This window comes from Diorhabda sublineata, chromosome 4 (genome assembly GCF_026230105.1).
Source record: "Diorhabda sublineata isolate icDioSubl1.1 chromosome 4, icDioSubl1.1, whole genome shotgun sequence".
Taxonomy (NCBI): Eukaryota; Metazoa; Arthropoda; class Insecta; order Coleoptera; family Chrysomelidae; genus Diorhabda; species Diorhabda sublineata.
In genome coordinates, this window is record NC_079477.1 from 16170136 (window position 1) to 16196825 (window position 26690).

At 31.0% G+C, this 26690-nt stretch overlaps 1 protein-coding gene across 7 annotated transcripts in view; it reads right to left on the bottom strand.

The window, feature by feature from the left end:
- The window catches only part of LOC130443613 (phosphatidate phosphatase LPIN3), an 84167-nt gene that overhangs the window by 21416 nt on the left and 36061 nt on the right, over positions 1–26690 (bottom strand). For all 7 annotated transcript variants that reach the window (XM_056778394.1, XM_056778393.1, XM_056778392.1 and 4 more), the window contains 3 exons: positions 18409–18619; positions 3658–3828; positions 2424–2714 (listed from right to left, as the gene is read on the bottom strand). In XM_056778394.1, coding sequence (XP_056634372.1) covers positions 2424–2714; positions 3658–3828; positions 18409–18588 — 642 coding nt within the window. In that variant the 5' untranslated portion in view covers positions 18589–18619. The remainder of the gene's footprint in view (positions 1–2423; positions 2715–3657; positions 3829–18408; positions 18620–26690) is intronic.

Here is a 26690-nt window from a genome sequence, read left to right on the forward strand (position 1 = left end):
ATGTTTGTGATATATTCTGTATATAAAGCAAAATGTAAATACTGGTGAACAGCATAAAGTTACAAACTGTAACCAGCTAGAAATAAAAAATAAAAGCATACCTTGAAAATCATGGTGAAATGAGTTTGTCTTAATATCTCTTTTCGTCATGATTTTTTGAAAAATCGAAAGTCTAAGCAACTGAAGAAATATTAGCAATGTAGATCTTTCCATTATTAGTTCTAACCAGTATTGTTTACATACAATAATAATATGTATACAGGGTGTCTAAATTTATAGGTATGACGTTATCATTGAATTTGTTTAATGTAAATACCAATTACAAAACAATACAAATTGAAAAAGATTATATCTTGATACTTGTCGATTGTTAATGAACGGACAACTTCCATTCATTAACAATCTATACGAAGCCAGCAAGCTAGATGATAATTTTGTGGTTTTTGAGACGACGAAATGTTTTGCGATTTAAAAATATCAATATGTATTAAAATCTGCTCTTTCCAAGAAAAACATGTACACATTCATAAACTGCCCTTAGTGTGACATTAAAATTACTGAGTAATATTACTGTTGTGATTGTCTGGTTGTCTATGGTTTTTCTTCGTTAAAAGCCGGGTACATGGAAAACACTTTATTTATATGGATTTTACCCAATGGAAACACTTTACTTACATAAAATTTAAATAATGTAAGTAAGATTGATAGTAAAAATATTCGTATATGTGATACGTTAAATGAGCGGAAAATCGTCTTAATTGAGTAGTCTTTGTCGTCTGCGTCTTATTCACGACTGGCTCAACTACTATATGTAGTTCATCTATGACTGCTATTGCTAGCTTTAGGCTGCTTGAAGACAACTTGTGTTTCATGCGTGGCTGTGGGATGGAGTACAGCAATAATCTCAATCCTACATAAATATCTGTCCAAACGAATATGTTATGATGCTGAAACCAGCCATTCGTCAGTACCACTAGTTCTTAAAAGTCCTTATTTAGATTAACTTATGTTAGGCATATAAATTTCATCTATATAATTATCTATTGTGAACAAATCATGGATCAATTAGACACAAGCAACATTCTAGAAAAGAACATTCCATGTTCTGATTAATGTATGTTTATGGTAACTGGTGAAGTAAATCAAGAACATTGTCGCAATTGGGAAAAAGTGATCAGGGAGTGAAGAAAATTAAGTTATATTAATATAGTAATATTTTTTTACGAAACTCTTAATGGAGTAGATTTGATATTTTTGCAAGAAGAATTAATGCCGCGATTGAAAAATTTCAAATCTATACATATTAACGGTACACCTTCCCATTTCGCAAAGACTCTTGATGTTACTTACTAGAAATAGATGGTGACCTATTGAATGGCCATCGAGATCACGATACTTCAATTCTTCACAATTATTATTATGATGTACTTTTGCAAATCTTAAGAAGCTAAAAGCACGGATAAGATATGCTTGTAACGTGACGTCGCCCCAAGACATTAAAAATATGATGTTTAGAATTGTGAAAAGCTAACATATTATCAATTTTACTTTACTTAAAATAATTAGATTTAACTATCTGATTACTCGTTTGTCATAACTTTCTTATCTTTTATTATTTTGTAACTGAAGAGGAATAAAAATTTAATATTTGTATCTACAATTTACACACCCTATTTTAGTTGTGATTATTAAATATTAAATTAACAACAAATCTGAGACACATTAACAGAAATAGAATACACAGCTAAGGAAAACTAACTATTCTATTTCTAAAAAAACTCTAAGGTATAGAGTAAAAAAATTTACAGTACCTATGGTCGATAGGTCATGTTGTCACACTGGATTGAATAGCCGCCTACTTATTAAATCACCCGACAAAGAAGAGAAGCTATGAAAATGGTAGTGTTTCCATTTAACAAAATCAACGAATACGTCAATGCTCTAAATTAGGACACCCTGTATACATTATTATTGAATTAAAAAAATGTAAGATGTTCATTGAAAATATAAATTTGGAAAAAAATTTCAAAATATCGAAAATTATCACAAAGAAAATTAGATAAATATTATTATGGACATCCAGATACAATTATTTGCATTGGAATTAGTTTGAAGAAACTGGATAACAATGGAAATTACAAGTATGTTGCTCTAACGATAAGTGACAATATCATTAACTTTTGAAAGATAAATTGATATTGTTTCAATTGGGCGAGGAATAGCTATGAAACGTATAGAAAAGCAGCGCCGTTGTTTTTAAATTGTGAATAAATTTCAGACTAAGAGTGTAATACCACACCTTTCCATGTATCTTGATTTTATTTATTGAAAATTCACCTCAAAAATCCAGCATATTTTATTGATGCCATGGCAAGGTTGGACATTTTCTAAATGATTGGAATAATAAATTATAAATTTCTCACCTTACTGTTTTCTATATCTAAGCTATCCATTTTAAATATGGTTTCCGATATATCGTTATGACTTTTACTTAAATCTTCGCTGCTGTGTTTTCCTGATATCATAGATAATGTCATTTCTTCTGCTGAATTTTCGTTGATTTCCAAATTACCTAAAACCAATTGTCTTCTAATGAAATTTCGTTCACGTGTTTTGCTATTCTCATTATCAGCAGTATTGCGACGTGTTTTATAATCATTTGCTTCATTTTCCAATCCTAAATTGGAAATATCTTCCAAGCTTAGCCGCCTTCCCTGAAACAATAAGTGAATAAATAGATTATGTTTGGAATCTCTCAAAATTTGCAACATTTCTTCACGTTATTCCGATCTTTTGTTATCTGAGGTAAAAATAAAAATAGATATTAATAATTGTATCGTCTGGTTACAAAATCGGTCATAATAAGTCCATAATAGAGAATTTACAGGAGAACAGTTTTCTTCTCATGCAATGAGAAGTGTCATTAGAATAATAGGTTGGTATTGGTAAGCTTTAGATTGAGGCCTGGGGCTTTAGATTGAGGATTGGGTTTTCTACAATTTTGTAGAACTATAACTACTGAAATATACACACGAACACGAGACTTCAACAATACATACATTCTGTACTTTCAATATTAAATTAGGAAATAAGTTGGTAGTAACCTAGCAAAATTCAAATGAAGATGAAAAGTCGATAGTTGTGTGAAAACTATCTCCTAGTACCTTTACCATACAATTGGATTCCTCTGCTTTGCTATGATTTCTTGTTGCCAATGGATGGGAATGTTAACAAAGGACTCAATTCGCTTAAAATGGAAGCGCTGGCCTGTTCTGCAACCATAAGATACAATTGGGACATTTTACATTTAAGAGAGAAAATTACAAATGTAGCGATTGTTTTTACACCATGGATAATATGTCATCCTTTAGAAGATTTCTTTTTACTCGTTTTTTGGGACATACTTCTGTTCAAAAACTACCACTCTATCCACATGATTTCTACAGTCTCTTCTACTTCTGACCTATTTGACATCTTCCACTTCGCATATTTTCGTTATGTCGTCAGAATAACCTGAGCTAGGCAGATTCGTTCATTGAAAAAGGATTAATTTGAGTAAATTGACTAAATAATATTAGTTTTTGAAAACGGTGCATTTGAGTAAAAGATTTTTCACAATATTTCCAAAAAAAAAAATATTTAAATGAGTATCCTTACTTGTTTCTTAAACATGTTTTCGAATTCTGACACAGGTATTGGTGACGTGGCCAAATGTTCTGGAATTTCTTCATCATCATCATCTTCTAGTTCTTCTACAAAAAAAGCTTCTCCACTTTCTCCAAGTTTCATGTGAATTTCTTGTGGCTCTCCATTTATTTCTATATCCACCTAAAAAAAGTAAGTATTAATGCAATAAATTATTAACTTATTTATATGCAAAAAAGTTCGATGTTTGTATAGAATAGAACAAACTCAAAGCATAACTGATTTTGTCTATGTTGATTAAAATATAAGAACTGATTCTAAACGGCGGTAAAAATAAGATCCTCGCCAAAAGACATTCAGATGAAAACGTAATCAATATCCTAGGCTTTGTTTCGACCAAATCCCATGCAACAATACTTGGGGTTCGGCAATAGTGAAGAAAATTTGGTACAAAATAAAAACCAATGGCATGCTATTAGTGTAGTGATAGACCGTTAGGAAATGAAGATTGAATAATTATTTTACCATTCTACCAAAACGAAAGTAAGTTAACCAAAAAATGATAAAAGTTGAAGATCCCTACCCTTAATATGACTATAAACGATTAGGGACACTTCAGTATGTTTTAATTTTTAATAGAGTGTGGTTCTAAACACCAAAATCATTATCATGGAATTATGACGTATTGTCAAACTTCGATAAGAATATTAACAAAGTATTAAGATTTATCGAGACTTTATTTAGCTATTTTTCTGTTTGTTTTTTAATTTTTACAAACTTTTGTCTTCAAATTGTAACCATTTTTGTCAATAAAGCATTTATCTCTCTCTCTCTCTCTCTCTCAAACAGATATTTAGACTAGGCAAGTTTTTTCTAATTTGCTAGTAATTTTTGAAAAGCTTTCATAATCTACATAGAATTTCAATATCAAAATTCTCTTATAGAAGCACAACAAATTTGAAAAATAAGTGGGAAAATTTAAATATTTACTAGACGCGTCGAAAATGTTGATAATTTCTTCACCATCATTGCCGAGTTCATTAAATATGAAGTGTAACTCTTAAACCATTTTACGAAAACCCTTGTTGAATATTGAAAAATGTGAACAATTTGAAAAAGGTAGGTTCGGACCTTTCGTTTATGTTAAACAAAATTTAAACCACCCCAAAACCACCGGTAACGTTTAAACAGTAGTTTGTATACAACGTCAAAAAGTCGACATCTGTAGTTTAAACTTAGGTTTGATTAAACTACACTTATAAAATTGGGCCTAAAGAGTCCTTTCTGGATATGTTTATTCCTTTGTGTAAGAATAGAACTATTATAATATACCTTCATTCATTTTTTATATTATTGTAATCAACATTGGATTCCAGTCTTATCGATACACAAAAACAAAAAAACTTGAGATTACAGCGAATATCAATATAGTAAATAATCATTCAATCACAAGGTACTGTAATGACAGTCCAAAGTTTCAGTCCACAGATCAAAAACAGGTGAACGATCAGATCTATTTAAAATGATTTGTAATATAAATTAATCTATGTAATTGCGTAAACTAGTGACAGAATAAATATTAATCATAATTTTTTCATTGTTTGAAAAAAAATAGGTTAACTAACTATAAGTATAAGTTTCAAAATTTTATATTCGTTAAGAAAACATAAAAAAACAATCAGTTCTAAATCCAAATGAAAGACAGAATAAGTAGCTGGATTCAAAACAAGAAAACAAAAGAAAATGTTGATTTATCATTCTAGAAACGTCACAGAACTTAGGTGAAAATGTGGGAAAAAAATGTTAATAATTTTTTAAATATACTTAGTTGCTGCTACTTGTTTGAAGGTGTGAGATTATTCGATATGAATTCTACACGAAAATTACTAGTAAATATAACAAAAACACAATATACTCTTATTTTGAGGTTATAATTTCTATCATATCAAATGAAATGAATTTTAATCAATTAGGTTGATAAAGGTTATTTACATCCAATTCACTAGCCAGATTGGCGCCTACAAAAAAATTAGGGGGAGAGAGAGAGAGAGAGAGAGAGAGAGAGAGAGAGAGAGAGAAATTTATAAGGTTACCTGTAAAGATCTTAGGTTGCTATTGTATTATTGAAATAATAAGCAAAACTTGCTTAGACTGTTTTATAGAAAATTACTGAACACGCTACCACTACACAAATACTGACAATTAGTACTGACGCGCGTTTCGATAACCCGTTCATCGTCTTCAGGGACTGAAAGTAAACATCACGATACAAATGTACCGGTATGCTGAATTATCAGCTCAAATTTGTAACGCCCCGCGCATGACGTCACGTTTTCATGGCCATTAAGATTAGGTTGGAGTTGGACGTATTTACTGGGTTTTTGGGTTTGTGTTTAGCGGCTATTATAGAGTTGATCTAACTGTTATTTTCTTGTAAAATATTGTACTTTCTAGTATGAGATCATAATGCCGTCGCTACTTGCAAAAACACTAATTTAAATACTTTGGTTCCCAAAGAAAGACTTGGTGAAGCAGTGGACATGACCCTTTGATCGAGAGGATAATTAATCAATATTTCTATTAATGTCATTTTGAATATTGAATTGAATCGAATTGAATACTATGGATTTAAGAAATTTTTACAAAAATTATTACAATTCAAAAAAACCGAAAATCTTAATTAATTATTTCCCAAACGATGAATAAATAAGTAATCTAAAGCTGGGAAAATATATTAAAGTTGGTTTGGTGTTTAATTGCCACGTTCCCAATTAGAAACCGCTTTATATATATATATATATATATATATATATATATATATATATATATATATATATATATATATATTTCTGCATCCAGTATTACTTTTGGAATCAAAATAAAACTTTTTAACGGGTATACAGCATACATTATACTTCACATTTTGATTCTAACTTGACGTCACATTGTGCAAGAGAGATGACGCGTTACTGCGCCTAGGGATACCGTGTAGGGTATCGTGGTAAACATTAACTTGACCAACTTATTTATACTAAATGTTCCTGCGCAATGAACTTCTTCGCACGAATTCCAACGGGAAAATTTCTTCGGCGGGAAATTTCACATTCATTGTTTAACTGCTAATGTTTAGAGTGGACTTTAAAGGAATAAGCACGCTGTTTCTGCTTAAACTATTTTCACATTTAACAAAATCAATACTTTTAAATGCATCCAAAAATTGATTGTTGGATACATTTACTCGGCAATATCCGATCTTTTTATCCATCCAACTTACTTGTCTACTTGTCACTACAGCTACTTTCGTGAATGCCACTCTTCTCTAAATTTAGTACCTCATCTTTGGTATTGCCCTACCATTATTTTAATTATGAGATGGTTTCTAATCATTTTGTATAAAGCGGATTGAAAGGTACCAGAATCAATTTTTTGTTTTCAAAAAAGGTGATTTCGCAGAGATTTTGCAAACCTATCCTCAATAATAGTTATTTATGCAACAAGTGAGTGAAATAATAGTTTTTTTCCCGAGTAGGACGGTTTGGCAATCCCTACAAGTGAAAAAAAGTTACTTTACTCACGAGTTTCATACAAAATTTTTTAAACCCAAAAAAATTCGAAAAAACTTTTATCAATTTTTATTTTGTAATAGTAATATTAAAAGTACAACTGTGCAACATTTAACGAGTTCAAAGAAATAAAAGTGTGACAGTTTATCAGAGAAACAAATTGACATAAGAAAGAAAGCGTTCACAGCCCACTATTTTGATAAAACAATTTTATAATTGCGTTAAAAAATGACACGTTACGGCACTTTTTTTAACGCAAAAGCATGAAAAAACTTCTACGGTACTTTTTTTCACGCGTTTTGACAGATTCAGAAATTATATTCTCTATGAATGCAAATGAATGAAAAAAAAACGTGGATGTTATAACGGACGTAGAAAAAGTCCTTTTCTTATATATTTCATTGTTATGTTGGAAAAGAATCAATCGTTAGTTCATAAAATGCATACTGGTTATTTTATATTGGATAAGTACAATGAAAAGCATCACTCGGAATGTCCCTCCGGAGTCGATTCTAATACATTCTCAATATATATCAAAAATATAAAAATTTTATATGTTTTTATTTTAAAATTTATTGTAGATAATAAAGATATAGCAAAAGAAAAGTTGTTCACTTTTTTCGGGATGAGTCACATGAGCCACTATGAGTCACATGATATTGTTAACTAAACCACCTGTTCATTTTATGGGTTGTTATCAAATTTAGCGAAGTGTCGTCCACATACCAGTACTATAGCATGAAAAAATATTGAAACTCTTGGCTAATCTGCTTCTCAAAATGACTCAAGAGTAGTTCAGCTATAGACTAAACTTGTTAGTTTAGATTAGTTAGAGAATGAATGATAAGAGGTCCCTTGGTTGGGAGATTGGAACTTCTAAAGTTGGTGCGACAGTAATTTTTACTAATTGTTACGCATACTATATAGTATTTTTTTACTTTAAATGAATTCACATTCAATACAGTCGAACTCCGATAATTCGAACACCGATAATTCGAATTCCTCGTTAATTCGAACTTTTGCGTCGGTCCCTTGACATGTAAAAAAACCTCGATAATTCGAACTTTTGAAGTTCGAATTATCAAAAAAATTCGTATTTTCTGTGTTAAAATTACCGAAAAATTCGAATTTTTGGCGTTTAAATAATTGAAAAGTTCGAATTTTTGATGTTCGAATAATTGAAAAATTCGAATTTTTCTTGTATAAATTATGTATGTACATATGTATTAAAAAATTCGAACTGTTAGTGTTGAAAAAAATTGAAAAATTCGAATCTTCAGATTCTAGGTAAGACGACGATATTTTGTCGAATCACTCGATTTGCTTCAAAGGAAAAAATCGTCAGCATGAAGCAATCTAGCATAGCCGATTTCTTTACAAAAAAAATAAATATATGTATTTTTTTTTATTTTAAGATAAATAATCGGTCCTTTTTAGGACCAAAAATTCTTCAAACGTATACAAATTATTATTTTAAATAAATAAATAAACATGTTATATACCCATAACATATTTATTTATTTATTTATTTATAAAATGGAAAGATGCATCGAAATGCATACATATATGTATGTAAATGTGCACAACTCCGATAATTCGAACACCTCGATAATTCGAACTTTTGCTACGGTCCCTTGCAGTTCGAATTATTGGAGTTCGACTGTAATTCTAAAGCATTTAATACTTATAAAACAGAAAGTATATTGAGTCGTCTTACAATCAGTTTGCGATACCCTCTAAAAAGCTTTTTTGATAAAAAAACGCTGGGATTTTTTTTCCAATTTAAAAAAACACATGCCAGTATTTTTTACGAAAAATTCAATTTTACACGAAATATTAGAAATTATAGGACTTAAATCAATAAAAATAACAATATTTGATGAAAATAACAATAAACTAATTTCAAAAACTTTCCCATTTGATTTACTCTATTAAATAAAAAATGTAAGATATTCAAATTGATATTTTTATTTCAAAATTACATTTGTCCGAGGTTATTTCAATATTTAGATTTCTTTTCACAAAGCCTCAAGTAAGCTTTTTTTCAGATTTTTAATGCCTTCTCTTCTATCTAATATATAAAATTCTCGTGTGGCGGTGTTTGTAATTAAACGGCTTGACCGATTCTCATGAAATTTTGTGTGCATATCGGGTAGGTCTGAGAATCGAACAACATCTATTTTTCATTCCCCTAAATGTTATGGGTAGTCCACCCTTAACTTTTTTTATTTTTTAGATAACGATCAACCCCTTTTTTTATTTGTTGATTATAATCTTTAATTTTTTTGGAAAGATTTTTAGTTGATTTTTGTCGTGACTTTGTACTCTCAATTTCTCACCCTTCTACGATCAATCCCTTTTTTTCCATCGCGATTTTTACTTTTTTTCATTTTATCCACAGATTCGCAAGATGACAATCGAATATAATAATTATAGTATGATAAATTCTTATTTACAATTTCAATTTCCTTTTTGTATCGATCGTAGCAGTGACAGTGCAATAATTATTTATTAATAACTGAAGTCAGTTTTTATTCTCATGTAAATAAACAGATGTTGTGAGTTCCCGCAGACAACGGCCATTATCGTACCTGTACATATTGTACTCAACATTTTTTGAAAATAGTTTTAAATCAAAACAGAAACGTGTACGTTATTTATTATTGTGAAAGATAAGTCAAATAAGAAAACGAATACAATATTGAGTTAATGTTTTTCACAAATAAGTATTTTAACTTGATTTATTTATATGTTACATGTACAGTCAGCAATGCCAACAAGATCTAAGGGACAAATTTGAGTCGTCGAACAATTAAATTTAGTCATGCAAAGTATAAGAGCATGAAGATTAAGCGAACAAAACAATGCAGATGTGCGTGTGAGCTCGGCACAGTTATGTCAATCACAGTCAAGAAGCACGAGATGAACGAAATCAATAGAGACAATTAGAACGATTAGAAATGCACAGATTCATAGTACACAGTCGTACAGGTATTAACCAACAATGCCAACAATTTAAATCAGATTTATTTCTTCGAATAGCACTCCAGTATGAGCTTGATGTAGAATAAGACTCATTTCAAATTTTGTATTTGACAACTATGTGTAGCATATTCTCGCCCAATTGATAGTAAAAATATGTATAATTATTTTTGATGTCTAGACAGCTATCAAGAATTTTAATTTGAAATATATTTGTAACTTAAATAAAGAATACTTTATTAACCTAAATAAATCATACTTCCATTGTCTATACAAGGGTCAGCTAGTAAACATTTAAGAATTGAATCAGGAATTGTTTCTGTCCTTCATCTTTTGTAAACAAATCGTTCTAGTAGTTTAATTTAACGTTTAACTAACTTAGATCATGTAGAGGCACGTGTTGTTTTGAACTAAAAAAAATTGCAGTTTTATTTTCATCAAAATGAAGCTTTTTAGAGGACATCGCAACAAATTTAATTTTTAACGACCACCCTAATATATACCCACTCTTTTTTAAAATACAAGTTGAAATAAAATTATCCGCGGAACTATTTTTAATTATAATATAATCAATAAGTGGTTAATTTGAGGTTTTTCGTGCCAAAAAACAAAGGTTCATTGCCAATGTTCTATCAACTAATCATTGCAAATATATTTCGGCAGCTGTAACCGAAATGGTTCTAAATTTATCTTAGTTTAACAGCAGGTGAAAGCGTGTACGTGGGATGAGTATTGTCAATCCTGATATCAAAATAAATACATAGAATACGTATCACAATCTTATTTTTACTTTAAGATTTCTTGAGGAATATAAATGTTTATACTTTATATAATTTAGATTATGAAATTCTTTTTGAAAGATACACTCATTTATCTCGGAAATTGCTTGCAAGAATTAGTTTGTATCGGTTTTGTAATATTGTCACTGTTATTATGTATTATCGGAACTTTTATTTATCTGGTAATACAATGAACTTTGTTTTTGAATCTTAAAAAAATAATTCGAAGTTCTATCTATATTTGCAGTATCTTCATAGATGTTACAAATAATAATTTAAGCTGTCTATAATTGAATAAAGTAGTTTAATTTGATTAATCTTATCTATGAGAGTTTTCTTAAAAGTTTCCGACCTCAACCTAATCCATTTTGGAATCTTAGTACCTATTTGACAATCGTATAAATGAATCGTTATGAAGATTTTTCTAGAAATGTAAAAAATTGAGTATCGAGTTGTCATGAAATAATTGTTTTTGATAGGAAATACCCCTACGAAGATGAAAGAGGAGTTAAGTACTAAGAACATATGTAAAATTTTGGACAGCTGAATTTCAACGTGGCCGTATCAACCTGACTGTCGACGACTGTTCGGGACAGCAACTGCGAAAACCAGCGATATCATCTAAAAAGTTCTCTCGGCATATCAAAAGAACCCTTTTGACATAAACTGACGAATTATTCATGTGAGTTGAGTGTCGTGTCTTCTCCCTTTGAATCAAAAGCGCATTCGAATGAATAATTCTCTCCTAACCAACAGGATAGCGAATGTTGGTTGACTTGGGTTTGTGTTCATTGAGTATCTTCAAAAAGGTAAAACAATAACGGGGCGAGTATTGCTTGATAAGGTGAACGAAGAAATTGAAAAAATGTAACAGCATTTGAAGAAAAAGAAATTCCTTGCCATCGGTACAGACACCTTCTCACATTTCGGTGATCGCCCTGGTTAATATTTACGAATTGCGTTTAGAATTGGTTGACCACCCTCTGTATTCTGTGTACTGGTCATCAATGACTTTTTCCTATTTCTCAAGATTCACAGGTGAGGTATTTTCATCAGACGAGCACGTTATCGCATACGTGAACGTCCGTTTTGAGAAGAAATCGCTAGAAAAGTGTATAGACTACGGGAAAAAGACAACCCTCGTATATGCCGATAGAAATCTTATAATAATATCTATTGTCAGTTATAGCAAATTCTCAAAACATGCATTTGTGTCACATATTGTAGACAAAAGCTTGTAAAAACTTCAAAACCACTATAAAAATAACTAAATAAAGATACACATAAAATAAAATTTTAATATACAGAATTAAACCACAATGAGTAACAAAATTATAGGTAATAGTAATAGGTAATAAGTAATAAGTCCATAGCAAAATATAAACCAGTAAACAGCATGCCCGGAATTAAATATTATTATTCAAATAGAAGTCGTGAAAATGCGGGAAAACATGATATCGATTTGATTTCAATTGGCAAGTGATTGTGCAATTGTGCACATTTAGGTGTACTCTTAATAGGAAGAGCTAGTTGCAGCCGTAAGTTTTAATAAAATTTCTCAATCAAGTAGATTTAAACATATATATGTATATTTTTCCACGTAATAAATTCATAAACATCAACTTCGGAGGTTGCTACCTAATTTTTGAGATAGACAATTAAAAACAAATATTTATAATTGGATTTGACTTTATTGCTTTTCAAAATATTATCCATTAAGATCATTGTACTTTTTCGTTCATTTAAACCAATTGTCGATTGATTCGATATTCCGAAAAAACCATTTGCTCGAAGTGTTTGGTGCGCGAACAACTTTTGTTTGATTTGGCTAGTCTTGAAAGACCCACCAATCGACACGAGTGTTTTTTTTTTAAAGATTTTCAATTTATGCGGTATCCAACACGAACAAATCTTTTTGACAGACATTTTCATGCTATCTTGAATATATGCGAGTGGAGGTATGCCCAAGTATGCTTCAATTTCACGGAATATCACATGATGATATTGCAAAATCAGTTTACGCGCATCGGATTTTGGACGACCTTCACGAAATTCATCGTTTAGTAAAGTATGATCATAATTAAATTCGTAAAACCAGCGAGGTAGTGCCTCATCACCAAAAATTGAAGTGAATTGATCATTACACTGCTGTTTGTTTAAAATCATAGAAAATCGTCGCACGAAAATGTAAGATATTTCAAGTATCTGTAAACAACTTAAATAGTATGACAACACGTTCTGAATATATCCACCATTAAAAATGTCAAACTTCACATCAGTGTTGCCATATCTCAAAACTTAAATAGCAGTCCTCGTATACGTCAAGGTTTATATTATAACTTATAGGAAACTTTTAATGTTGCCTATGGTCAAATGTTAATTTCGTTGGAATCTCACGTTTCAAAGCGTCAAATTCATAGAAAATTTCTTGTTATCCTCGAAACAGGTAGTGATTCCTCTGATAGTAACTTCACCTTCCACCAGAAACACAGAAAAAAAGCAAGAAATAATAAACCTACCAATATAAAAAAGGGAATCCGAAAAATTAGAAGCTTTTGTTTCAAGTTCACTAGATTCATACAGTTACCAATTGTTTTCTGAAGATCTCTTTTAATCTATTCAATTGAATCTAATTTAAAAAATGGGCACAATATAATATAAAAACGTGAACGGGAAATAGAGCAATACATTGGTAATTTTCATATCGTTAGTGAAATTATCCACATCACAACATTACTCGAACAATACTAAAGGACAGAGACAAATTTACGAAATCATGAAGTTCAATAAAAAATGTACATTCCAATAAGAGAATAATATTAGTTTTGTTCCAATCTACTAGTCGGGATTGTACTTGGAACGGTTATCGGAAGCGTTTATAGATATTTTCTGCGCAATCTCCGGCTATGCACGGTTCTTGTAACAATACTTGGTATCAACCAAGTATCGAAAAGACCATCCCCAAAACAAACAAATAACCTAACCTAATGTATAACGGTAACCGCCCGGTTGGAACACGTAATCTCTATTAAGCAGAATCATCACCGTACCGAGGACGGTTTTTGATGGGTTGGAACGAATTTAATATATCCCATTTTATTTGTTAGGTAGGAAATTTTCAGATAACCCTCTTAATCAGATATAGGGAATATTACATGGAAAGTGTATCCTGCTTTTCTCTATTATTTCAAAACCATAAATTGGAAATGATAAAGTTCATTATATTTCCAGAAATATGAAAGTTTTGATAACAATGTAAATACCACCATATTATAATATAATACGAAACCGGTACAAATTGAAATTTATAAAAATCGTACTAGCTGTTACTGATACAATAATGAGCGCTTCATTCTTTAAACTCATTGAATATTCATATCTGTATTATCAATTAAAATGCAAATGAATGATGCATCTTATATTTTTTATCCTCTTCAATTATATTATATTCGAAATCATACAACACATATGGTTTAAATAATAAATATAATAAATGGTTAAAGGTTGAGGATATTTTTATTGAAAAACTTGTAAAGACCGCTTGACATAATGCAATACAACGTGCAAGAAATTACATGCAAGTCTCTGTAAACAGTAAAAGTAAACAAATTCGTAACTTCAAATTTTATCTAATATTCTGTACCTAGTTTAACAATGAAAATAACGAAACTAAGTTTTACGAAAGTTAGCTGATCTGTTAAGCCAAAAGTAACTAGATTGCAACTTGCACGCAATGTCAAAATCATGCATAAAACAATCAGATGAACTTCATGTGTGCCTGATTTTGATGCAGAAATATTGCATCTTGCCTTGCATTGCACGTTGTATTGCATCATGTCAAGTGGTTTTAAGTAAAACTAAATGCAACCTTAATGCATCTGGTTTTATCTTAGTTGTAGCCGTTTGGAACAAATAAATTTCCGTTTAAAACCTAAATTATTAAATAGACAAAATAGGGAAAATACATTTTATACTGATAAATATTGGGGGAATCAAAACTAATTGATGGAAGTAGTATATTTTCTACTTCTACTCATAGAAAGACGTACTAAAATAGTTATTAATGCAAAGTGATACTTTTTTCAAGAGTAAGAGAGTACGAGCCGAAGGCGAGTGAGGTAATTCCTACGAGTAAATAAAGTTAGTTTAGTCACGAGTTTCATACAAAAGTTTTTCTACATCCGTAGACTTAAGAAAATTCGATAAAATTTTTATCAATTTTTATTTTGTAATAGTAATATTAAAAGTACAACTGTGAGCATTATTAATTTGAAGTGAAGAAGAAGTTACATTACTATTGGTACTTGAATTGGCAACATTTAACGAGTTAGATTGTTGGTAGGATCGTGAACATTTACAATGTTGCTTGAAGTCGAACTAATTGTTCCCGTTAAAATTTTCACTGCGGAATTTATTTTGTTTTTTATTGAGTCGTCTACTTAACCCTCCGCAAATGTGTTGGATTTCCACCCACCGTGCTTCTTTAGTTGAATTATATCACCACCGGAATCCACTAATAAAGACGCCGAAGAGCGTCCAAAAGTATTGTAAATTTTTGAAAAGGTATTGATACCTACAACTTGAGTTTTGCATTTTCCATTTCTATACTGCAAAAAGAAATGATCTGTTTTGACATTTGTGTGTCGTTGGTTTTTATATTTTTTATGAATGTTTACCAAATTTAATCTATTGTCAGATATTTCCCCAATAACAGTAAATCGAATATGAGTTTTTGTATTATTAATATTGTTACACTTCATTTTATATAATTCCTCCCTCCGTAGAGCTCCTGCGATTCCGAACAATTAAGCAACCTGAAAGATGCTACAAATAATATCTAAGCTTATATTAAATTTTTTTTGCTGTTATACCTTATGCATAAGATAATGATCGTCTGGAGCTCGCAACAGAAATTTATTAATTTCTTCACGGGCAAATGTTTTAGATTTTTTGGGTCTATAGCCAACTGATTTATTTTTCAAATAGGCAATGACTTTCGAGTATTTACTGATTTCAACGTCGTTATTTACCATTAGGGTGCCTTTCAGTTTGCCTTTCAATAAGTTGACCAAAGTGTGAAAATTTCTATATTTTGGATTCAGTTTCAAAGTAGGCTAGTAACACTCTTTGTGTGAAGCTGTTTATGCCTTTTTTAGTACGGCACTCCATAAAAGAATTATATTCCTTTAAATACTGTTCCCTGGATATCTCAGGGAGAAGATTCATAGTCGCTGCAGATGCCGATTCAACAACATCTTCTGGTGTGCAGTTTAAACTTTCTTCACTATTAGGTACTCTCCATCACTAATAATAATAATACTACACTCTTTTTAATTAGAAACAAAACGGATTTTTTTGAACGAGTATCGAGAAATAAAAGTGTGTGACAGTTTATCGGAGAAACGAACTGATATGAGAAAGAAACCGTTTACAGCCCACTATTTTGATAGAACCATTTTATAATTGCGTTAAAAAATGGCACGTTACGGCACTTTTTATTAACGCAAAAACGTGAAAAAATGAACCGGTACAGTACTTTTTTTCACGCTTTTTGACAGATTCGGAAATTACATTCTTCATGAATGCAAATGAATAAAAAAAACATGAATATTATAACGAACGTGGAAAAAATAAAAAGCACGTAATCAAAGTAAAAAGTAAAAAATAATTCTTGGCATACGAAGAAAATTATTGATGAGAAAACCAACGTCACTATTATAAAAGCGTGAGAGGTTTTTTATAACATTTTTAAATTAGCTTTGCGTTTTGTAATCAATAGATCTGAATCTGATTTCCAGTTTAGGAACTGACCGAATGTCTTTCCTTTTCATTATTCCATTCTTTCTCCATTTTTTTAATAAGCTTGAAATGATCCTCTACAGTAAGATGGACGTTAGGGTGGGTTTCTAATGTAGGTGACTGAAATATACATTTGATATGAGTCTCTTGCATAGTTTAACTTGTAAAGCCTCTATCTCGTAACCAATATATCTGACTTTTTTATTTGTTATTGAATACATTTACTGCACCTATTAAAGTGGAAAGGTGTGATTAAATATTTTTTTAGCAGCTGTATTTCCTAATACTACAAAAGGTAACACTATTTATGGACAAGTCATTTCATATCGACAGTTTTCCTCTTCTACATAAGGCTCCTTGTTACATACGCGATAAGAACGACATTAAGGAATTACTTAATTCACAAATACAAACACGTTTAATCAGATAATATTTTTGGCTGATAATCTTGAGATTATTTGCGCGACGTAACAAACAGTTGCAACAGTAAATGTTGTACTTATATGCGATAAAGCTTTGAGGAGAATGAATACGGTACTAATGCAGTATGAAGAAGGAAATACTATACGTTGTTAATACAAAAAATTCAGATGATTGATCAGCAGTATTCATTAAAGTTGGCAACGCTTCAGGCCCCTTCCTACGTGGGCGACAGAAGTGGCGCGACACCAGTGGAATGTTTGGTTCGCCAGATGTTGTGATTTCACTAAGATCTCCAAAGATAAAAATGGAAGCTGATACTTCTGGCACTGTCGGCGGGCGTAAACTATGTGAGGGGCGCTGGCGATACCAGTACTGCACTTTGCGAGTAACAACAGCGGAAAAATATAAAATTATAAGAAATTTCAAAATACGTTAGCAACCCACGCTGAAAAAGCTTCGCTTTTGTTCCTCACTTAGGACGCTCCTATGTTTATACATTGATTTGAATTTTGTCACTATTGTCGTGCCGTTTCTGCCATCCACGTAGGTATGGGCTTGAATAACTATTCAAGGAAGAATCAGCCGAATCCGTGGAATAACTAATACACACTTACATGGTGAAAATAGCAATTCACAATTCAGGATGGGATTATCATAACAAAAAATAACAGGAAGTGTATACTAAAATCTAAGAGACAATGCTCGCTTATGTGGAATTACCGAAGAAATTAGTAAGTTACCGGTGCAGTAAAAGAGTTAAAATCGGATAACCTCACATTTTCAGATTAGAGACGCATCAAAAACTAACAGACGCAACACCCAAATACACTCCGATAATAATCCTAAAGATCGGCTTATGCCTGTGGGTACAGTTCATATCAGCCAAGAAAACGTATGTTTGAAAAATAATAATATAATGATAACTTTTTGACCACGTTAAATGCTATTACTCGTATATGCTATAAATTGAATATATACTTTCACTTTTGTGCATTAGCAAAATAAATAATAAGTTTAATATCACTTTCTTCCAATTACTGTATAAGATCTTGGTTATTTTCAGTTTTTTCCAGTATTGTTTAAAAAAATAATAACTGATAATGTAATTCGAGAAGATTCCAAATTAAATTAAAGAAACAGTATATAACTAGCTTAACAAATCATAGTTTTTGTTATGAGTCCGGTTGTTACAAAGATAGAGGTATTTATTTACTTACCACCTTCTCTCTACTTCTTAAAACTCCCAACTTCCCAAATCTTACGTGGAACGGGGAACAATTGAAAGAACCATCTTGTTGTTCTACTACAATCACATCTATAGCACCAGTCAATGTTGCACCATTTATATCGTTATAAAAATCTTTGAAATTTGAGAAAATTTTCATCATTCCATGCATTTTGATAGATAATATAGACGTCGATTTCAACCTGTAAGAAAATATCAATATTTATTCAGAACTTATCTACATCAAAACTCAATGGACGAACATTTATTTATAGTTCAGTCATTAGGTAGATTTAGGCAAGATTTTCGGAAAATCGAGATACCCGGCTATAAAGTCGTTTAAAATTGCTCATTTGGCATCCTAAAATTCGATGTGAGCAACTTTAAAAATCGAAGATCAAAAATAAAAAAATTGTTTTTTTGCTATTGTTTCCTATGGGCTTTACGCTATTTGTATTTATTATCAATATTATAGAACACGGACAGGTAAGTGCTATTAAATGAATTTATACTTGATTAGAATTAAATAAATAAGCAAAAAATATTTAAATATAATGTAATTGTTGATAAAAATGAAAATTATTTATAATTATATATTTAGCAATAATTTATAAACTTTATAATAGATTAGTTTGATCGGGATTACCAATTGATTTCAAACGGGATTCTAACCGCGCGCGCTCTGCCCTCTATCTCAGAAACGATTCACAGTATGAAAGAATTTTTGAAACAAAAGTTGTAAAGAATTTAATGCTCTACAATATTGATAAGAAATACATATAGAGTAAAATACATAGGAAACGAGTTATTTGCAAAAAATGTGCAAAACATCGATTTTTTTGCCTTTGACCCCCGATTTTTAAAGTTGCTCACATCGAATAAGTTTTGAGAGAAGTTTTAGGATGTCAAATGAACAAGTTTAAACGACTTTATAGCTGGGTAACTCGATTTTCCTAGGTTAACTACCTTAAATGAACTAGACTATTACTTAATAAAATATGAATAACAGAAATATTGGGATTTTACTGCCAAAATCGCAAAAGTTTATACATATTCACTGTATACTTGAAATTGTTGATATATCCAATTGTAACCGTATTGTCAATTAATAAATTATTATTTGATGAAAGATTGTCTAGAGTATTATACTACACATAACGACAGACCTCTAAGACTTGACAACCAAGATATTGCAGAATAAAATGAAACTTTGAAATATATGTAATTAAAATTTTAACCTCTCAAAATGTACATTCAAAAAAATATATGGTAACTCCTACTATGGCCTTCTCTATTCTGGAATAGTGAATTGATCTGCCGCGGTATTGGAAGAATTAAATTATTGATTAGCATATGTAGAATAATGTTTTCCCATATGCTTCTTACAATACATTTTGGAGATAATATCGTCCATAAAAATCAATTTTTCTCAATTTCTTCTCTTAAGTTTGATCTAATAACCCGAGATATATTTTCGTACCGTCTGTGGTATATGGATAGAACTTATCCGACAAGAGTACATAATACCTCCCCAAACCATCTTGGTTCTTCCCAGAAAACGTACAAATCTAAAGCAATGCACATCATGGTCCCCTTCATACCGTTATACGTCTGCTGTCACACGTTAATCTAAGCCCGGATTTAAATAAAGTTTTTCCAGTACGTAACAAGTTGTCTCTAGACCAAACCAAACCAACTGAATACTTTCAAAAGCTAAAAGCAGACGACTTAAGTTTGCAACATCACAAAAAATATCAATTTCTCTAAGATTATTTTGTCGATGTATGTATATGCTCTAACACAGGAACAAATAACTATTTATGGGGTAGCAAACTAACGGTCGGATAATATAATAAGTCAAGAGAATATGTATAAAGAGTATGATAAAAGGAATGGGGGCATAAACATCATAACCATAAAATGTTATATAAAATCGACAACGTACATAATATGTCTCGTTTCAAACATCGACACCACAGAAAGTATTCGTTAATCTAAATTCCCAATGCTATTAAAAATCATTGAACTTCCAGAAGCAACAATCTAGAATGTATAGCGAGAATTTGTTTGTCTTAACGTTTGTTTTGCTTTGTCTCATGAAGACAGGAAAGTGCGCTGATAAAAATAATTGATTCGTAATATTTATTAAATTATGCTGCCCAAACATCTGTTCCAATCCGACCTGCACAGATAAGGGGATGCCTTAAAACGATCTTGGGCCGTCGTTATACTTTGATGCGTAAGGCAAGTCACCTGCATCTGTTTTTTACATTGTTTTCAGATGCAGTTGTTATACTTGCGTAGGTGGCAGATCACGATGCGGTGGTGCCGTCTGACTAACACCCGAGTCTTTGAAATGGAACATATTCAGATACCCGCAATGTTTACAGTGTATTTTCATGTCTCGGTGTGCTTTTCAACAATGTTAAAACACGTGATTTTAAAAGACAAGACAGTTGATAATCAATTTATGCAAAATACTAATAATGCAGACTTAAGTTTCTGAATTACTTTGTTACCGTTCATTGAACTTTAACGTAAAAGCTTGAAAGTTGCAGAAAAAGGACAACGATGCCTTGGAAACCATGTAATATGACATGCAATATTTTTCAATACACAACAATAAAAAGCGTCTTTCTGGATCACTCAGTAGAGATTTAAACTTATATGTCATTCCCTTTCCCCAATAATACATTAGCATTTTTATAATTACGCAATGTATTATTTTAGATTTATTTTGTATGTAACCTCTCCTTTTTAGCTGTTAATTTCTCTCGATTTGATAGAGATAATGAAATTCGCCATATTCATGACGTATTCGGTTATTCTTTTTTTCTTCTCCTAAGCCATTTAATATTAAAATATGAAAATCGCTCGAGAGGTTCGTTTCGCTTGCATGATACATATAAGCGATCTGCCGCAAAATCTATTATCGGCGTACTATCGGATATCGTTGCGATCTAGGATTATTTAAAGTTACTTAAATCATATTTCGTTTGATATTAACATTTTGGAAGGTGATTGGTATGAATCTACAGAATAACTTACTACTACTATAGTTTAGCAAAATCAAATAAAGCATCCCAAATACGCGATAAAGTTATAACATTGTTTATGATTATTTAAATATTTCCTATATATGCTAGATAAAAGCAATAATCTCCTTCATTTGGACAATCAAAGCTTCACGCTTTGGAGTCGCACACCTAGTACGTACCGAGCCTTTCTACGTTTATTTTACTACTGTGATGCACGTTGATACTTGGTTTGATCCTCATTATGAAGGAAATTCTATGAAATTATTTTAAATTTATAGTTATTTTAGGATATGAGCTATCATTATTATCGCAATGACAAATAGCAGTGAGAGTGAAAAGAGATACTTGTTATTTAAAACAGTTTTATATTGATTGTCTAAAAACTTTTTGGCACAATTACAAAAAAATGTATCAAATTTGGGTCATGGAAATCTATGAAATAAATTTTTTTAAAATCTTTATAATGTTAGTCTTCGTTTAAATGCAAATTCTTGTAAAAATTTAAACAGCATACAAGACCAAATATCAATATTTAAAGAATACCAGTTCACTGCACTCTACCTGATTAAACAAATTACGATATTTGTTATGTAAATATTTAATAACGCTGAAAATGTTCACTTTTGTTTATGGAAACAAAGCTTTTATAATTTCAAGTAAGAACAAAGAAATGAATCCCATCGTTGATATTTAATAGTGCAACAAAATACATCATAAATGACTATACCAAGGTGAACAGAAGTTAGATTATTTATTAAATTATGGAAATAAAATTATAATCTGTCACTATATGAATATAATAATACAATCTGTTTCAATCATACAAAATTGTTCCGTCTTCAATTGTTTGAATTCAAGTTCAAGTATACCTGTTTCAAGTAGTAACCTAGTAAGGGGTAAGCATGAAGGTATACTCTCTGAACGGATGAAAACGGCCCTAAACACAATCAAAAACTGAAGTGACAAAGAGCAACTCTTGATCAACCCCAGTAAATCATCACTAGTCCCATTTACAAGTACAGAGAAGTCAAATATAAGCGCACCTAATTTCAATGGAACTAAATCAATACTTTCCAATAAAGCAAAATATCTAGGAGTTACTCTGGATAAAAGACTTAATTGGAACAATTACCTCGACAGAGTAATTGCAAAAGAAGAACATGTCGTAAGCTAAAGCCTAAAATGGTATTCTGGATATACCAAACAGTCATCAAACCCATGATCACATATGCAGCGCTTGTTTGGTGGTCGAAAACTGAACAGACATCGGCTCAGAAAAAACTAAACAAGATTCAAAGGCTAATCTGCCTAGGTATTACAGGGGCAATGTCAACCTGCCCTACTACAGCCTTGGAGGCGCTACTGAACGTGCCTCCTCTTCACGTCATAGTGAAGAATGAGAAATTTAGCAACGCCCACACAGTTAAACTACAGCCGGAAAAGCTAATCGGCCACCTAAAGATTCTAGGCCTAATAAAGCTAGAAGGTCATGACAAACAAAGATACCCCATTCGGATTGGTAATTAACGTCCGCCAAACATGAGTCAAGAACCTCCAAAAAATAGCCTCCTTTGGAAGAAATCTTGTACAAAATATCTTCTAAGTATAGAAATTGCAGAATTAATCATCTCAACGATCTCAGAGAAATTGAAAAATTCTATTTCCATTGAGTTAGGATACATAAAGACCTTCTCATTAATAGAAAAATTATATAAAAAAATGTGAACGCTACATCAAGAATATGCAAGATCAGCGTTAATGTACATACGTAATGCGGCCCATTAGTTCTTGACCTCATATAGTAAATGGAATGCGTTAGTAGAAATCTGTTAGTGACAACTCTCAACAAGCACTACACCAAGTTTCAACTTGCTGCTTCGATCCATTTTTCTATAGCAGAGATGGAATTAACACCAACACAAATCAATAACAAAATCGAGACTGTTTACTGTCATTGTTGTCAATCATTTTCAACAATTGAAGATTGGTCTGTTGTTTCGCTGGGGACGAGATTCATTCACTATGACCCACGTACGGGAGGTCCTGTCTACTCCAAAAAACATTAAATTAGTGAAAGAAATTGTTAAGTGGCCGGCGCCTAAAAACAAAAAACTTGCAACGCCAGTTTGGGGAATTCGTTTGATGTTTGTTTTTATATGTGTTTTATAAGAGTGGCGATTTTTTTACATTTTTCCAAAAAATTTGTCTGTTCATTTATTTTCTAGAATTATTGAGAAATTTTAAATATGAGTTTGTTTATAAGTTACGAGTTAGTCAAGAGTCATAGTGAACGGAACGAAATAGATCAGTAACCGGTGAATTTAAATAAATTAAAAAAGTAGTGAATAGTGAATATAAGTAGTATACGATAATTATTATATAAGTAGATTAAGCCGAGTGTAAGTGTTTAAATAAATTAAGTAAATAAAAGACAGTTTGTATGAATCCACCCCACCATTGAAAAACAGTTTAAATAAATTAGGAAATAAGAGAATCATTACAATATATTGAAAAATAATTACAGTTTTTCTCATTTATGACCTTTCTCTCCTCTATCTTTGTCTAAGAAGAATTGGAGCCGAGCTAAACGGGAAGCAAAGGATAGAAGATGGAGAAGACATATTACCTTTATACCTATGGTAGAAGAGATGATGGTGATTAAATTATTAAAAAGTTTGTTATTTCCTCCTTTTTTCTTAACTCATATAGTTAGGTAATTAGGTAAATAAAGACTATAGTAATTAGTAGAGTCCTTTTTCAAATCCTTGTTTGAATATAAAACATTTTGAATGGTTTTGTAAGTTAAAGTGAAAGAAAACAGAAAAGTGTAAAAGTTAAGAAATAAAGTTGATTACTTTCTAGTATAATTCTGGTTTTTGTTCTTTTATTTTGAAGATATTAATGATATACTAGCTAATTCAGTTTAAAATTACACTAAATCTCAAATTCTCTCTTTATACTCCTCAAATGGAGAAATAATATTATTAGTTCACAACAAAGCAACTGAATAATGCTAGACAACTTTTCCTCTAGTTCTTTATGTTATGTTGGTGAAAAAGATGTTTTCAAGAAGACTAAATTCGCAAAAATGAAATTGAACTGAATTTTTTGAAGAACGTTATGATGCCCTTTAAATAGAATAATTTTGTAAAACATATTTTTTCGAAATATTTATCGATTACGACTTTGGGCGATAGACATACAGCATTAAAAATAATGCACCATAATTATGACGCTACTTACATTCGACAAACACCACAATTATTGTAAGTTTAAAAAGTCACACAATAGAAAACAGCATTAGAAAATCTTAATTATAGAAACAGAAGAAATCGTTAATATTTATACTGTTCCGTAGCATACTTTAAATTTAAAAAGTAGAAGAGAGAAAGTCTTTGTATAGATTGAAATAAATTTTAATTTGATATTCATGTAGTGAATGATGCTTTTATTTATATATGAGAGTTGTCACTATAAAATAATATTTTCATTACGACCAAAATTGAGAACACGATATTTATTAAAATTGATCCTACGGATGTATTGTCGTATTCGTTCCAAAAATTCCTATCAATAACTTAAAACAACAAAATTTGTCAGTGTCGTTGACTCAAAGTGCTAACAGCTTAGTAGACATTTCAAAAAGTGTGGTACATCGCATATTAACTAAAAATTTGGACATTAGAAAGCGGTACGCAAGATGGGTGTCCTGTTTGCTCATAATGGAATAAAAGTAGCGTCGTGATGATACTTTCATCGAGTGTTTGGCAATGTTTCACAGAAATAAAGCGGAATTTTTGTTCCGTTTCATAACCATGGATAAAACGTGGATCCATCATTTCACACCTGAACCAAAAGAATAGTCAAAACAATGAACTGAAAAGGGAGAACCAGCTTCAAAGAAACAAATTCCGTTCCATCTGCAGGCAAGGTTATGACGTCGATTTTTTTAAATGCGCGTGGGATAATTTTCCTTGACTATCTTGAAAAAAACTATTAATTTTTTAGATTTAGCTCCTTCGGATTATTTTCTGTTCTCAGACTTGACAAAATGGCTCGATGATTAAAGATTTTCCAACGTATCGAACTTATTGGATATTGCTGGGAAAAGTGTATGGAAATAAAAGTAAAAAAATAAATATATTTTTTTCGAAAATTGTCGTGTTTTCTTTGTTGGGCCAGGTACTTCTGGGTCCATCCTCGTATTTGAACTAATATCTTTACTGAGTGAATTGTATCGATTAAAAATGAAAACAATAACAGACATTGCTCACTTCGAATAAAGGAAAAACAAACAATAGGATGTATCACAGACATTAACATGATATACATAAACATCGTTCTAGTCGATGTTACGTGTCTCACAAGGAAATTTTAAATTGCTAATCGCGGAATACATTAGATGACCTCGACACTAACCAGTATCGAAATATTTAATGATAGCGATTAATAAGGAATATGTGACAAAAAAATTGGCATATAAAAAATAGTAATTTACATAACAAGTTCCAAAAGTGATATTTTTTAGAATAAGTAAAAATTTTCCAGAACTTATGATATTTCCTTTTGGATCGTGTTAAGTACAATATTTTTTCGGTATCCATTTTGTATTTCATTTATAGTATGGACACTTTTATCACTGCTGTTTTTGGAATAAATTGGAGAAAAATTAAGTTTTCAGTGACTTGAAGTATTACACCCAGAGAGTATAATTAACCGATATTGATTTATTGGTAATGTTATAGATCGAAAAGGTTATGATAGGTTCAGTTAGGACAGGGAACCTTGATCTAGATTGGTCTTGATTCACTTGAAGGCCAGAGGCCCATTGGGTTACACTTTATTTTTCTCTAGTTGGAAACTTAGTTAACTATCCTCTCATTTTTTACCTTTTTATAATTTATTTTTGTACATTTTCAGCCCAGAAAGAAGTTTTTGTACTTTTTTTATGTTTAATTCTGCAAGTCCCTAAGAATTTGACGTACATACGCTCAATCGTTTCTTCTTCTACTTTGCAGTCTTTATAATAGATGCCCGTTTCATTCTGTTTCATTCTTCCAGTTCATAGTGTCCAAGTACCCAGCAGAGGCTTACTTTAACGTCCAAATCCAGGAGACTTTTAATTTTGTTGCTTTTAGTGCTGCTTGGCTATCTGTGTAGATTGTTGTATTTTTGTTTGCTTCACCACTTTTCCTTAACAGTTTCACAACCTTCTTTATTGTGTAGATTTCTGCTT